The 13,555-nt window shown below is 31.7% G+C and overlaps 1 protein-coding gene across 1 annotated transcript; it reads right to left on the minus strand.

Moving 5' to 3' along the window:
- Positions 1-2,947: 2,947 nt before the first annotated feature.
- Positions 2,948-6,621, minus strand: LOC138898223 (uncharacterized). The gene is made up of 4 exons (XM_070184271.1): positions 6,508-6,621; positions 4,669-5,125; positions 3,467-3,633; positions 2,948-3,355 (listed from the first exon to the last, which is right to left on the minus strand). Exons 1-4 carry the CDS (start codon positions 6,619-6,621, stop codon positions 2,948-2,950), a joined length of 1,146 nt encoding a protein of 381 aa, XP_070040372.1.
- Between the last annotated feature and the right edge of the window lie 6,934 nt (positions 6,622-13,555).

The raw sequence follows: 13,555 nt of genomic DNA on the forward strand, positions 1-13,555 counted from the left end.
CTGCAGTCAGCATCACAGAAATTAATAAATTAATTTCTAGAGAGAGAGAGTCTCGAGATCCTCTTAAGAATGAACGAATGGATTCTATAAATAGAAAAAGAAAAGGAATCTATGAATAGTAAAAAGTGGGTCACGTGGGTCCCTGTTACAGTGTTTCTACTATTAAAACAGAGTATCTATTATTGATGAACAGTGTATCTACTGTTTGAGTGGGGTCCGACGGCTTCACTGTTGCTGTGGGTCCGGCGGTTTCACTGTTTTTGTGGGGTCCAACTATTTCACTATGCTGGTCTCTTTTTCGCTTCTTTCATTTTGCGGATGAATTCTTCTGTATCATTTAAGTCTTCTTCAGATAATATTCTTTCTGCTTCAATGGGCTGAGAATCTTCAGCAATATCATCGTTGCTTGTTTCACTCTGCATTGACGTATCTGATTTTTCATATTGATTAATGGAATGAAGTAAATTTCTTTTGACCTCTTCCAAGTATTTATTCATCATCTCTGCTTTATCTCCTTCTTGAAAGGAGATCCTTCTAGCAATATGTCTTACTGAACTATCATCAATTACCTCTTTCTGAGGTTTGCTGGAATATTCTTGGATTTTCATCTCGATTGAATCCAATAGTTCTTGACCATATAAGGTCTTTGTTTTGGGATCCTTCTTCATTAACTTGTCCCAAAAATTATTGTAAAAAGTCCTGTATAAGCGTGGGAATTGTTCTTCGGTGAATCCGACTTCTGGATTCTATTTGTGTATCCAGGGAATAAAAAATTCCACAAAGAAATAAATCTGGTTGATTTTATCTAGGTAGCAGATATGATCTGCGTGATATAAATTGTTTATAAAAGGAGAAATTTTTATCCATTCTTTGTATAACATGAGAAATGGATTAGGTAAAAATTTTATTGTTGGACCGTGGTATTACCACTAATTTAGAAACCAGTTAGGAATTGGCTCTGCAAATATCTTTGCACATACTTTAATAAACCAAGTATGTTTGTGTCTGTCATTGTTGTAGTATAATACTTTATCAAATGCTTGGATATAATCCAAATAAGTAAAATTCATTTTATTTTTGTTAAGGCTTATCTGCCGTTCTTTCATTGTGGATATACCTTAGTCTTCAACAGATATAATCTGTTTAATTATAATCTTCGAGAAGTTATAAACGTTCTCGTCTATGCTCTACCCAGAAAAGTGCTGAAAATTTACACTGCCAGTACTGGTTAGTATTGTTTCATAGTAGGAACGGGTTTTGTATGACTCACCCGGATAATATAACCCATTTATTAAATACCTTTAAAATATCTTCCACGATTATTCTTTTCTCTGAATGTCAGAGTTTTCTTTTTGACACTTTCTCGTATGACTTGATATCATCATTGTCATCTTTAGTAATGGAAGCAAAAGTATCACTTTGCTTAACAGAAGTATCTTTCTGTTTTTGAGCAGTCAAATATGCCTGCAAATGTGCGTATAACGGATTATCTTCTGGAATATCTTCCAGATGGACGGATGGTCCGATCGATGCTTCTTCTCTGAGAGATATCCTCTCATTGACTAAACCTTTTCTTCCCATTTGTATAACTAGGGAGTTTGATGAGGATCCGTATGATGATCCTGAAGGTGATGACCTTCCTCTGGGTTGTGGGGACGATCTTCCCCAACCTCTACCTCTTCCCCTACCCCATGGGGGTTCAATCCTGTAAATATTCACGAGATAAAAAATCTGGCAGAGAATTATCAATTCCCTTTTTATATTGTATTTCAAAATCAAAAGGGGCTAATTGAGCTTTCCATCTTGCAAATATCATTTTCGAGGCATCATGTTTAAAATCTTTGTTAAACATATATTTAACAGATTGTGCGTCAGTTTTTATCAAAAATTTTGATTGTATAAGTCGTCTTGAAATTTTAAAACACATTTTACTATGGTTAACATTTCATGTAACACAATAGCGTATTTTCTCTAGGCTTCAGACCATTTACCAGAGTAGAATCTAATCAGATATTCATGTTTATCATTGGGATTTATCTGTTTCAAAATCCCTCTGTAACCAATATTAGACGCATCAGTCTCTACAATCTTTTGCCATGCAGGATTAGCAAGGGTTAAGGAAGGTAAAGATTTAACACGTTGCTTTTGACCAAAGTAGTGTGACTATCAGTCCAAGGATTTTTATAATTCTTTTTTAGCCTATCATATAAGGGGGCTAAATCACGTGACAGATCTTTATAAAAAGGCAAAATATAATTGAAACTTCCCAAAAATCTTTGTAACTGAGTTCTATCAGTAATAACATCGGAAATTTTGAGGCAAAATCAATCGATCTTTGAATAGGAGTAATCTTTCCTTGACAAATATAATGTCCTAAGAATCGAATGTTAGTTTGGAATAAACTCATTTTTTGTTTTGAGATTACCGAACCATTTTGTATGACAATTCTTTTGAAAATATCTGAATGCTTAATATGCATTTCAAGTGTTTTGGAAAATACCAAAATGTCATCGATATAGACAATGACGAAGTCTATATAGGGGTTGAAAATATCATTCATAATTTTTTGGAATTCTGAAGGGGCATTTTTCAAACCAAAAGGTATAACATTCCATTCATATTGCCCAAATGGAACATTAAAAACAGTCCTATAAGTATGCTCTTTAAATATTTGAATCTGCCAATATCCAAATTTTAAATCAAATTTTGAAAGTATATTGGCGTCATATAATCTAGACAATAAATCTCTTTTATTAGGAATAGGATACCTAACCCACTTCAAATATTTATTCAAGGGCTTATAATTTATGACTAATCTAGGAACACCACGTTCCTTTTCAGCTGCGTTATTAACATAAAAGGTTGTACATGACCAAGGAGATTTTGAGGGTTTTATCAAACCCTTTGATAGCAAACTATCAATCTCTTTTTTGCAAAATTCTACTAATTATGCGTTCATCTGACAAGGTCGAGATTTAGTAGGAATATCATCCTCAGAGAAATTGTCTTCATACGGAAGAGTGACAATATGCTTTTTTCGATTCCAAAAAGCACTAGGATGCTCATTACAAATATCAATAGCAATTTGCTCAGAAATCAATTTGATTTTTTCTTGTACTTTAGTAGAATTTAAAGTGTCAAATATATTAATACTAAACAATTCTAATTGTAAAGAATCAACATGTTTCTGCTTCATATCAATTAAAGCATTAATATCTCTGGTTACTGGATCTGTAACAAAAGTATAACTTATCTTTTTATCCTTATAGGTAGCAGTAAAACCTTTCGAGTCTATGCTAGTAAAAGGATAAACATCGTTGATAAACGGTGTTCCAAGTATAATTGGAGGGTATAACTGGTTTTTTATCAAGAAAAAGAAGTGAGGAATACAGACTTTATTATGACAAATACCCGTATTAGGAAGTTTATACTTTATATCTAAAGCATGTCCAGATGCAGATCTAACCATATGAGTAGTTTTTTGAAAATATTTCGTAGATACTAAAGCTTCTTGAATGCAGCTAACATCTGCTCCACTATCAATCATGGCAATGTTTGTAATTGAAAAACTATTATTAAGGAGAATAGTACAATTGATATACCATTTATGAGCAGTAATAATTTGCATCATCCCTAAAAACATATCATGTTTAGGATTAAAACTAATAGGTTTTTCTTCAATATCATTTTCAAAAATACCTTTATTTTTATCATTAGATTTCTCAGCTGGAGAATTGATTTTCTCAATCTGAGTAATCCTATGATCACAAATCATTTGATTTTGTTTAAGAGATTTGATCTCTCGTTTCAAGTTTTCAACTTTAATTTTTAAATCATCGAAAGAAGAATCTCTTGTTGGAGTTGTATTTTTGTTTAACAAACGGTTATTAATCTCTAGTAAAGAATAAGGCGGGGAATATTCAAATTCTTTTCCAAAAGGTTTTGCAAAATTAGAACTTGAATTAGAACTTGAACTAGCAGCCAAATTAATAATCTTTTCACGAAGTTTTTCATCAGTAACTTCTTTTAAAAGTTCTATTACATTATCAAATGTAATAGTTTTCATGTTTAAATTTTCAAATTGTAATTGTAATTTATAAAATTCATCATCACAAGTACATGTATCACCTTTGCAAGTTGTACAAGCATTATCAATATTTTTATCACTATCAGATAAATCAAGTAAATCAATTTCAGCTTCGGATTCTGATTCAGAATAATAATCAGATTCTGATCCAGAAGTGTATAACAAACCATAAACCTTATCACGTAACTCATCGTCTAGTCCTAAGATTTTCAGCTTTTGAAGCTTACAATTCGGAGCTATATGGCCAAATTTACCACACTTATAACACTTAATGTGAGCTAGATCTCTCTTAGACCTATTTTTGGTAAATCTAGTAGCCTTACGATGGGCTTTCTTAGCTTCTCGTTCTTCTTTGGATCTATATCTAGATCTATTTCTCCTATAAGGACTGTCTTAGTTGGGGTATCTATGATACTTATGTTTCTTCTTCTTATGAGTGGAAGTCTCGGGTAAACCGAACTGGGTGCAAAGGTCTCTTAATTGGTTTCTTTCCTTAAGCTTATCCATCTTAAGCTGTCTGGACAATCTTAATTCATTGTACAAGTTTAATCCTTCCTGTGTGCAAATTCCTATTAACTTACCATAGGTATAGTCTGTGTATGGAATTTCTCCATAACTACCTCTTAAAACCTTTCTAACTCTTTTGACAAATAAAGAGGGAAGGCCATCTATGAACTTAGCTTTCCAATGTTCAAACTTATTTTCAGGTAGTTTCATCACGCTACTCATAAAGGTGTCTTTATAATACCTAAACTCACTTAAGGTCTTACATCTAAGGCTATTAAGGAGAGTACGAACAGTCTCATTCTGATTGGTAAATCTACCATTTAAGTGTTCTAATATAGTAAGAATAAGGGAATAAACGACATCTTCTCTATTTGCCACTAGGGCAATGCCTAAGTTATCAAGTCCTTCGTCAATGGCTTTAGCGTTAATAACCATTTCCCTTTCGTCGACAGACAAATAATTGTCCCACCGGCCACGAAGTTGGCCAGTAAAACCTGCAACAATCATTCTGCAAATATTCTTGTCTGTATTCTTCATAATTTTACATATAGTTGCATACATAAGCATTCTATGTACTAGAATAGTTAACTGCCTATTAGTCAAACCATCAAGATTCCATTTATAAATTTCGGAACCACTGTAAGACGTATTAGTCTGATTCCAATCACGTTCCTCTATTAAAACATCTTGAGGAGTAGGACGATTGTAATAATAAGTCTGCATTCTAGGTTTATCAGCATATCTGCTATCTGTAAACTTACTTTTCTTTTTGGGATAACTTCTGAGTTTATTTAACTCTGACAAAACATCCTTTTTATAATCAAAAGTAGAATCTAATTTATCAGCAAAATCATTTTATAAATCAATAGGTTTGATATTCAAACCGGATAACTTTTTATCAAGAAGTTCTTCTAAGTCACCAAAAGATTTAAATTTAAAATCCTGAATATCATGGGGTCTTTGAATATGAGTAACAACAATTTGAGGTTCTGATTTGCTTCCTGAAGTAGAGGCAATATCAGTCATCTTCTTGTTAGTACTCATTTTCTTAATCAAGACTGTTAAATCATCAAGTTTTTTTATTAAGAAAACTAATGTTTTCACCCAAAACTTTAACATATAAACTCAAATAATTATTTTGAGAAATTAATTTATTAATTTCTGTGATGCTGACTACAGCAACATCTTCATCAATAAATTTTTGAAATGCAGTAAAAGTAATACCTGTATTATTAGGTAAAATAAAATGTGCTTGAGGAGGGTAAATGGCTTTAGTAATATTTCCATTCCCGTCTTTATAAGATCTTTCTAAAACTTTTATAAAAAGTGGTAAATATGTGGTTATAAACCAAGGAACAAAATACATAATTTGATTATGTAAAGCACAAGTTTCATAAAATTCTTGAGAATATTGTTTAAATCTTCTTTACTATAAGTATCAAAAAACCAAGTTTTAAACTGGTTCCATTTATCAGTGAAAAATTCTTTTTGAATATAACCTCTAACTTGTGACCCTGGACTAAAATCAATTTGGTGTGGAAACGATTTACTATATATACATCTTAATATATATATAAGCTATATTCGATTTATATACTATATATACATCTTAAGATATATATATATATATATATATATATATATATATATATATATATATATATATATATATATTATACTATATATACAACTTAAGATATATAAAAAGACAAAAATATTTTAAAGAGATATTCAAAGCAATGCGTTATAATTTTATTATAGCATTACAAAATCATGGCAATATCTTTCTTAGTCTTCCTCTCCCCTATGGAATGAGCACAACAAGGTGCTAATACCACTATTGACAAGAAAAAGAAACTAATCAAGATGTGCCAAAATACAAGTTACATATTAATTTACATGGTATCTCTTACAAATTTCATAAATCCTTCAAGGTCCGAAAGAATTTCCGTTAGTGGCGGCGGAAAAGAATCTTGGTAATCACCGCCTCCAGGCGAAGCATCATCCTCCGCAAGTTCAGCTAACATTTCTTCGTAAGCTTCGTCTACCTCTGGTTGTGATTCAGCAAGTCCAAAATTTCTTCTTTCCGAACGGATCCAATCTATGAAAAGTACTGATTTTCCAAGCTCTCCCTCATAGACGCTCTATAATCACCTAGTTGAAGTCTTGCTTGACTTAAAGGGCTCTTTGATGCCATTGTTGAAGCTTGAATAGTTAAAATATCTCGGGCCATCCTTGAAAGAATCGAAAAGTGCTTTTCTTTGTCCTTCCACCATTCCAAAATATTAAAGGAGCCGTCGGGATTCACTTCCTCAATTCTCTGTGACAAATAAACTTCAAGCTCATTTAGTTGTGAAAAATCACTAGTACTAGAACCTTGAGAAACTCTTAACCCTGCCCCCAAGTACTAAGTGCTCTTACTCCCACAGTTCTTTTAGATGATTGAGAACTAGAAGAAGAAGGAGTTGGAACATTTGGTCTAGCATGGTCTAATGTAACTTGATAAGCATTATAAATTATTTGAACATTTATTTTAATTGAGGCTATTGCGTTCGGAAGTTTAGACAACTCCTCATCTTCAAGTGCTAAACCATTATAAACAGTTTCATACCAAAATTGAGGACCTCCTAATTTCATAGTAGGATTTAACAATGCAGCAATACCGTAAATAGGGGGAATAGGAAAAAAATATTTTTTAAACTTTTTTCTCTTGGAATCAATAGCAAGTTGATAAATTTCTCCACCATCTGAAAAATGATCAAATAAATTTGCAAGTTCTGCAATATAAACTAAACAGTTAGAAATAGTAGGATAATATTGCCCAGAAAATTCATTTGTAGCAATATGAAATTTTTCTAAAAACTCTACAAGCATTTTAACATTAGCCCAATCCGCATTTGTAAGGTGCTCATCATCATCACTTACATGAGCATTAAACGTTGAGTTTATGGGGTTTTTATATTCATATGCAACAACTAAACTTTCATACATGTAATTCCATCTAGTCGGACAAGGTTTAGGAACCTTTATTTCTCTTAGGCCAAATTCATCGCATCTTTTAAAATATTCTCTAAGTCTACTTCTACGGTTTGAATAAAAAAGTCAATTAAGAGCCATTTTACCCCTTTCAATTTTAACATTTCAAATTCGCATACCATCACCCACAATTAAATAGTAAATATGACAAATACATCTAACATGAAAAATGTTACAAAATGCAGGACTTAGTGTAATGGTAAGCAAGGATACAACATTTGTGTTACTAGTAGCATTATCCATTGAAACTGATATTATTTTATCACTAATGCAAAAATATCTACAAATATCCGTAATCGTGCTAGAAATAAACTGCCATGTGTGACGTGAATTAATTATTCTATAAGCAATAATGCACTTTTGCATTATCCAATCCTCATCAATCCAATGACCGGTAACAGTAAGGTAATCACAGTCATTACCACTTCTACCAATATCAGTTGTAATAGCAACATGATAATTTATATGAGTAAATAAATAGCGCAAATATTGTTCATATTCATGTTTATATTTATAAATATCGCTCTTTACGGTTGTGCGAGAAAAACCTTTATAAGTAGGATTATAAACTTTTCTAATATAGTGCACAAAGTGAGGGTTAGAAGGAAAACTATAGGGTAAGCACATAGCAGTAACCATTTTTGTCAATTCTTTCCGATCTTTTTTTGGATCATAATATAAAATACCACCAGTAACAATGTTAATTTCCGGTTGAAATTAATTTGACCCGGTACTAAGGTCAGCCTGACTAGGTGCACTTGTCCCCTCGGCCAAAGCTTTCATACGAAAATATCTAGCTTTATCTTGAGGGTGTAGCAATATGTGTCTAGTCTAACTTCCCGTCCCCCCGTCCCCCACCCGCGACTTCCAACATATTTAAAAACTAACTCTTTGCCACAAGTTTTACACTTAGCTCTATTTTTTTCTCTTAGTTGAGTAAAAAAATGGTCAAACAAGAGATGTTTCTGCCCGTTTAGAAGGTTGTCTAGAAAAAGTAGGGGCAGTAACATGAGGGTCAGACGGGGTATCATTTGGATTATTATTAGTTGGGTTAACTTCAGGAGCAGGACTAGTGGGTGTATCGTCATCCGGTTTCGTTTTATCAAAATCTATTTCGTCATCATCATTTTCATCAATAGTTGGATTACCATAAAGAGTATTCATATATTCATGGTTTAATTGTTCACCAGGTGCAATATTATGGCAAAATTGACTCTCGGTAAATCGTAATAAACTATTATCGCTATCAAGAATAGGAGGTGTAGGACTGGTAACAGGTTTGGGTCGGGGAGCTGGGGGAAGTGAAAGAGGAACAGATTGGCCACTAGATTCACCACTCTTGGATTTTTCCTTATTTTTACTAAATATCTTTTTAAGGAATAAGCCATCTTAATTAATCAAGCAAAGTAAATAAAACAAACAAAAACTATAATATTAAAACTTAAGAGTTGGAACGAGTTTACCGAATTGACGAACAACTTGTTGAAAATTAATTATCGTTGAAGACTTGAATACTTGAAGACTTTAATTCACCAACTTCACAATTTTGCACAAAATGTAACAATTAAGTAAGCAATTATAGAAGAATATTAGAGAGAGATTGATGATTTTGTGAGAAAAATGAAAGAATGAGGGGGTATTTATAGTTAAAAATAGGGAAAAAGTATAATTATAAAAAGTTTGGGGTTAAAACAAAGTTAGGGGGGTTAAATGGCTATTTTGGCAGACCAAACAACTAGTTTTTAAATGGCCAAACGGTCAAATTCTTTTTAAACAAAAATTATCTGTTGGGCCTGGATAGACCCATTTAGGATCGCTTGAACCGGCCCACTTCTCAGCCGGTCCCGGTCCCAAACGGTTTCGGTCTCGCGGGCCTCCACTATAAGACCGGCCCACTACCCAGCCCCCCTCCCCACGGTCCCGGTCCTATCCGGTTAGGACCGTTTAGGCCCACCGCCCATATGGGCTTGCGGTCCTGGGCTGATCCTGGTCCTAACCGGCCCACATGTCACCCTTACTATCGAAACATATCTACCCTTACCGTTGGACAAACTTTTTAAAAATGCCCTCCACCTTACGGAAAGCCACTGAATTAAACAAATACCTATTTTTTTAAAAACTCATTAATAACTCGTTAAACCTCTTTTATTTACTGCACTTCTTTCTCACATATTAGTCATCTCCTTCGTAGTCACTTGTTGAATTCAAGAAGTGAAAGACATAAAAATACTGATAACTATATATTCATTTATACATTAAGTCCCAATTCTTTTAATATCCTTATTGTGTGTTTATTATATTCTACCTTTTCTAATTTTCATTTTTTTCTTCTAGCTTCTCTCTTTATTTTTTCCCACCATGTCGAACTGTACCGAGTATTCATCATTTTCTTTCCACCATGACTTGAATATTTATAGCATCTTATTAAGTTGACAATTCTGAAATCTTAAGGCAGCTACCGAAGTATTTCTTCCTCCAACAGTGAGCCTTTGTTGATGAGTATTCACGCACCACGATTTTCTTATTTTGCTTTAAACATTTGGACAACAAGTAATTATTTTCAAATCACCCCTTAAGAACCAAAGTTAGATTCCAAGATGTAGGATGTGATACTCATAATTCTTAGTAACAATTAAACTTATAATGAATAAAAATTAGAAAATAATTAGAGGAGATTCAATTTAATATCAAGCTATAGCCCGATGAACTCTTCAAGAATGAAAGAAAGTACACCAACAAGTTGGAAAGCAATTAACAACCAAAGTACACTAAATTATTGTAGTAACCAAATACAAGTATTATTAAAGTACATGTCAATTGTTACTAACATACAAACCAACTGTCAAGTGTGTGGATTACATTAGACAAATGGGTGTCATATTATAACCACACAAAAAAACAATCGAAAGTGATAACATAACATCCTAATGTCACCACGAACCAAAAAATATAAGTTCTTACTAATCCTACTTCTACCATCATTCCCGATCTTTCTCTAAATGAATAAAATGTGTTAAGACGTCTCAGAAATCTAGGTTCTGTATTTTTGAATGATGGTTTAACGGGTTTGGGTTAATGAATTTTTTTAAAATAATTATTTTATTAATCTGGTGGCTTTCCGTTAAGTGAATGGTATTTTTAAAAAGTTTGACTAACAATAAGGGTAAATATGGCCTCATGATATAACAAAGAGTAGATATGAACAATATACTAAAGTAGAGAGATATATTTGACCATTTTCCCTTACAAACATATCAACACCTTAACATTATGCATTGAGTTTAGAGGGCCAATAGGCACAAGTATCAATTAAGATATCTATTTTACAATTACGGTCAAATTAAAAGGGCTACGTATGTACACTATAAAAAAATTGAAAATAGTTACGAAGTTCATCGCTAATCTGTCGTTAAATCGCTCGTAGCTAATAGAATTTTATGATAATTTATTATTAATCCGTCGCTAAGTAGGATTAATAACGAATATTTCTGTTTAGCTATAGAATTTATCCGCCGCTAATTCCTACTTTTTTAATAGTGGTATTTCGCCTATTATCTTTTATGTAATTTCTATTATTGAGTCAAATTAAAAAAATTGATGCATAATATTTATTGTAAATATTTTTACCCCGAACTCTGAGTTGTGCTATTTTCTTTTGTGACACATAATGAGTCTCTTTCTAGTTTCCTCCCACAGACCAAACAAGGAAAATGAAGTTTTGGTAAATTTTTCTCTCTAACAAGAATAGGATTAATAATAAAATAGAATTTTAGATCGCCCAATAGTGATTTGATTGATGATGAAGAAAAAATTATTAAAGAACTCTTGGTTAAAATACATGTTTAACGTATTTTATTTTCACAAAACTCTGACACCTTTTGAGATATATAAATTAGAAGTCTTCTCTAAATCCAAATGTCATGTTCTAATGGAATTCCAAATTATTAATTATTTTATACACCTGATTAGTTAATTAGAACCAACAAGTTGGCTGATCTTCTGATTCTGCACGTAAATAGCTCCTAATATAAACACGAATTAGATGTCTACAAGTGGCATGGCTAATAGCTTGACCTTCTCCATTAAGAAAACAAATTAGTTCTAGAATCCACTATATTTAATTCTCGATAAAGTTCAATTTCTTCTTACTTACATGTCAAGCTATTCGGTATCCACAAAATACAGTTGAGATTTAAATTTATCTTATTTTTGTTATAATTAAACTGTTGAAAATCGATAGATGTAGTTTCTTATAGTCAACTAGAGTGAAAAAGTTTTGAAGTTAACTCCTTTCTACGTATGTCTCTCTTTTGTTGGTATATTTGATAAAATTCGAAGTAATTTACATACAAAATAAAAGTATTTTTTCTTGGACAAAAGTGTTACGTGGTTATACTTAAATGTAGAGCTTTACGTCTGAATTTTAGAGTTCTTGAAGAATTTCCTCTTTTAAACCTTAGCAAGTAAGCAATCAAATCAGTTCGGTTCAATATCTTTCTTAATATACGAAAGATTATAGTACATGTTTTCGATTCAACATCTTTCTTAATATACAACAAAAATTATGCCATCATCGATTATTTTTAATTTAATTGATTGAATGAACGATTATTTGAGTTAGTTTTTCAACATATATTAGCTAGACTGCTAGACCACTTTGCTGATCAGGAATTTTAAAAAATTTTAAACTTTATATTTGAAATAATATAGTAAATCGTTGTGTCAATTCAAGACTATAAACTATTTCAAATTTGAATATTGGTGTTTTTTTTGGAGCTAAGATTTGTGTTTATTTAGGGGGAAAAAGAGGTAGACTAATACCAAACAATTAATTTGTTTTTATTGTTCTTCGTATTTGAACAGTAAAATCACTAATTACAGTGGAAGTAATTAGAGTAAATTGAATGGTAAAAGACATCACCTAGAAGCTAGATATTTACCTCGAAAAATCAACCCTGGTACAGTACGATCACACTCCCGTTTGTCTTCACATTTTCCATCTTCTAGTACCTTCCATTAACTAAATACATTAGCTGCCACGACGATTAAATTAACGGCTCTGATTCTCGCTTTCACATAATACCAGAATCTCTCCACCACTCTATTCTCCACAAATTAAAAAGGGAAATTTTCTTTAGTCCCTCAATTATTGCAAAAATAACAATGTTGATCCCTATTGTTTCTGACTAAATACTGGATTTTTAATTCGTAAAATTGTTTCATTCCTATCATTTGAGAAGAAAATTTTCATAAATTTAACTAATGTTTAATTAACTTACATGTGATTTCTCATTTTTTTAGGTTTTAGAAAAGGTATGATTAGTACTCCATCTTTCCCTTTATGTAATGATACTTGACTTAGCACGGAGAGAAAGATAGTACTACTCAATTAACATATAATATTTGTACTTGAAATGAGTTAAAGTAATACTTGAAAATTCAATTGTATAGTTAAAATAAAATATTAGTTTAGAATTGTACTCTATAAAATGATAAATATTATTGTTAAATTAGTCTTAATGTGAGATTATAAAATAGAAAGAGTCAGTTAAAAGGTAAATAATCATAACTTCTTATTTTATATTAGCACTATATTGAGTTTGTTGAAGTTTTGTGATGGATTAAAAGTGATAAATTTATCAATTAAATGCTAAATATTTGCATATTCATAACTAAAAGAGAGTGTTAATGGAGTAAGAATGTATCATGCCAAATAAGATATAAATTTATGTAAAAGTAAAAAGCATGTGATGTCAACATTTATTTCTAAGCATTTGTTGATAAATTTATTTGGTGCTTATGTTAATAAAAAATAGCATGTAATCAATTAATTGAAGTGCGATGTTATTAAAAAAATGAAGGAAGGTGGTTCAAAGTGGAAAAGCAAAGAGTATATAGGATCAAACATTAAACTGACTAACAATT

This window comes from Nicotiana tomentosiformis, chromosome 8 (assembly GCF_000390325.3).
Source record: "Nicotiana tomentosiformis chromosome 8, ASM39032v3, whole genome shotgun sequence".
Taxonomy (NCBI): domain Eukaryota; kingdom Viridiplantae; phylum Streptophyta; class Magnoliopsida; order Solanales; family Solanaceae; genus Nicotiana; species Nicotiana tomentosiformis.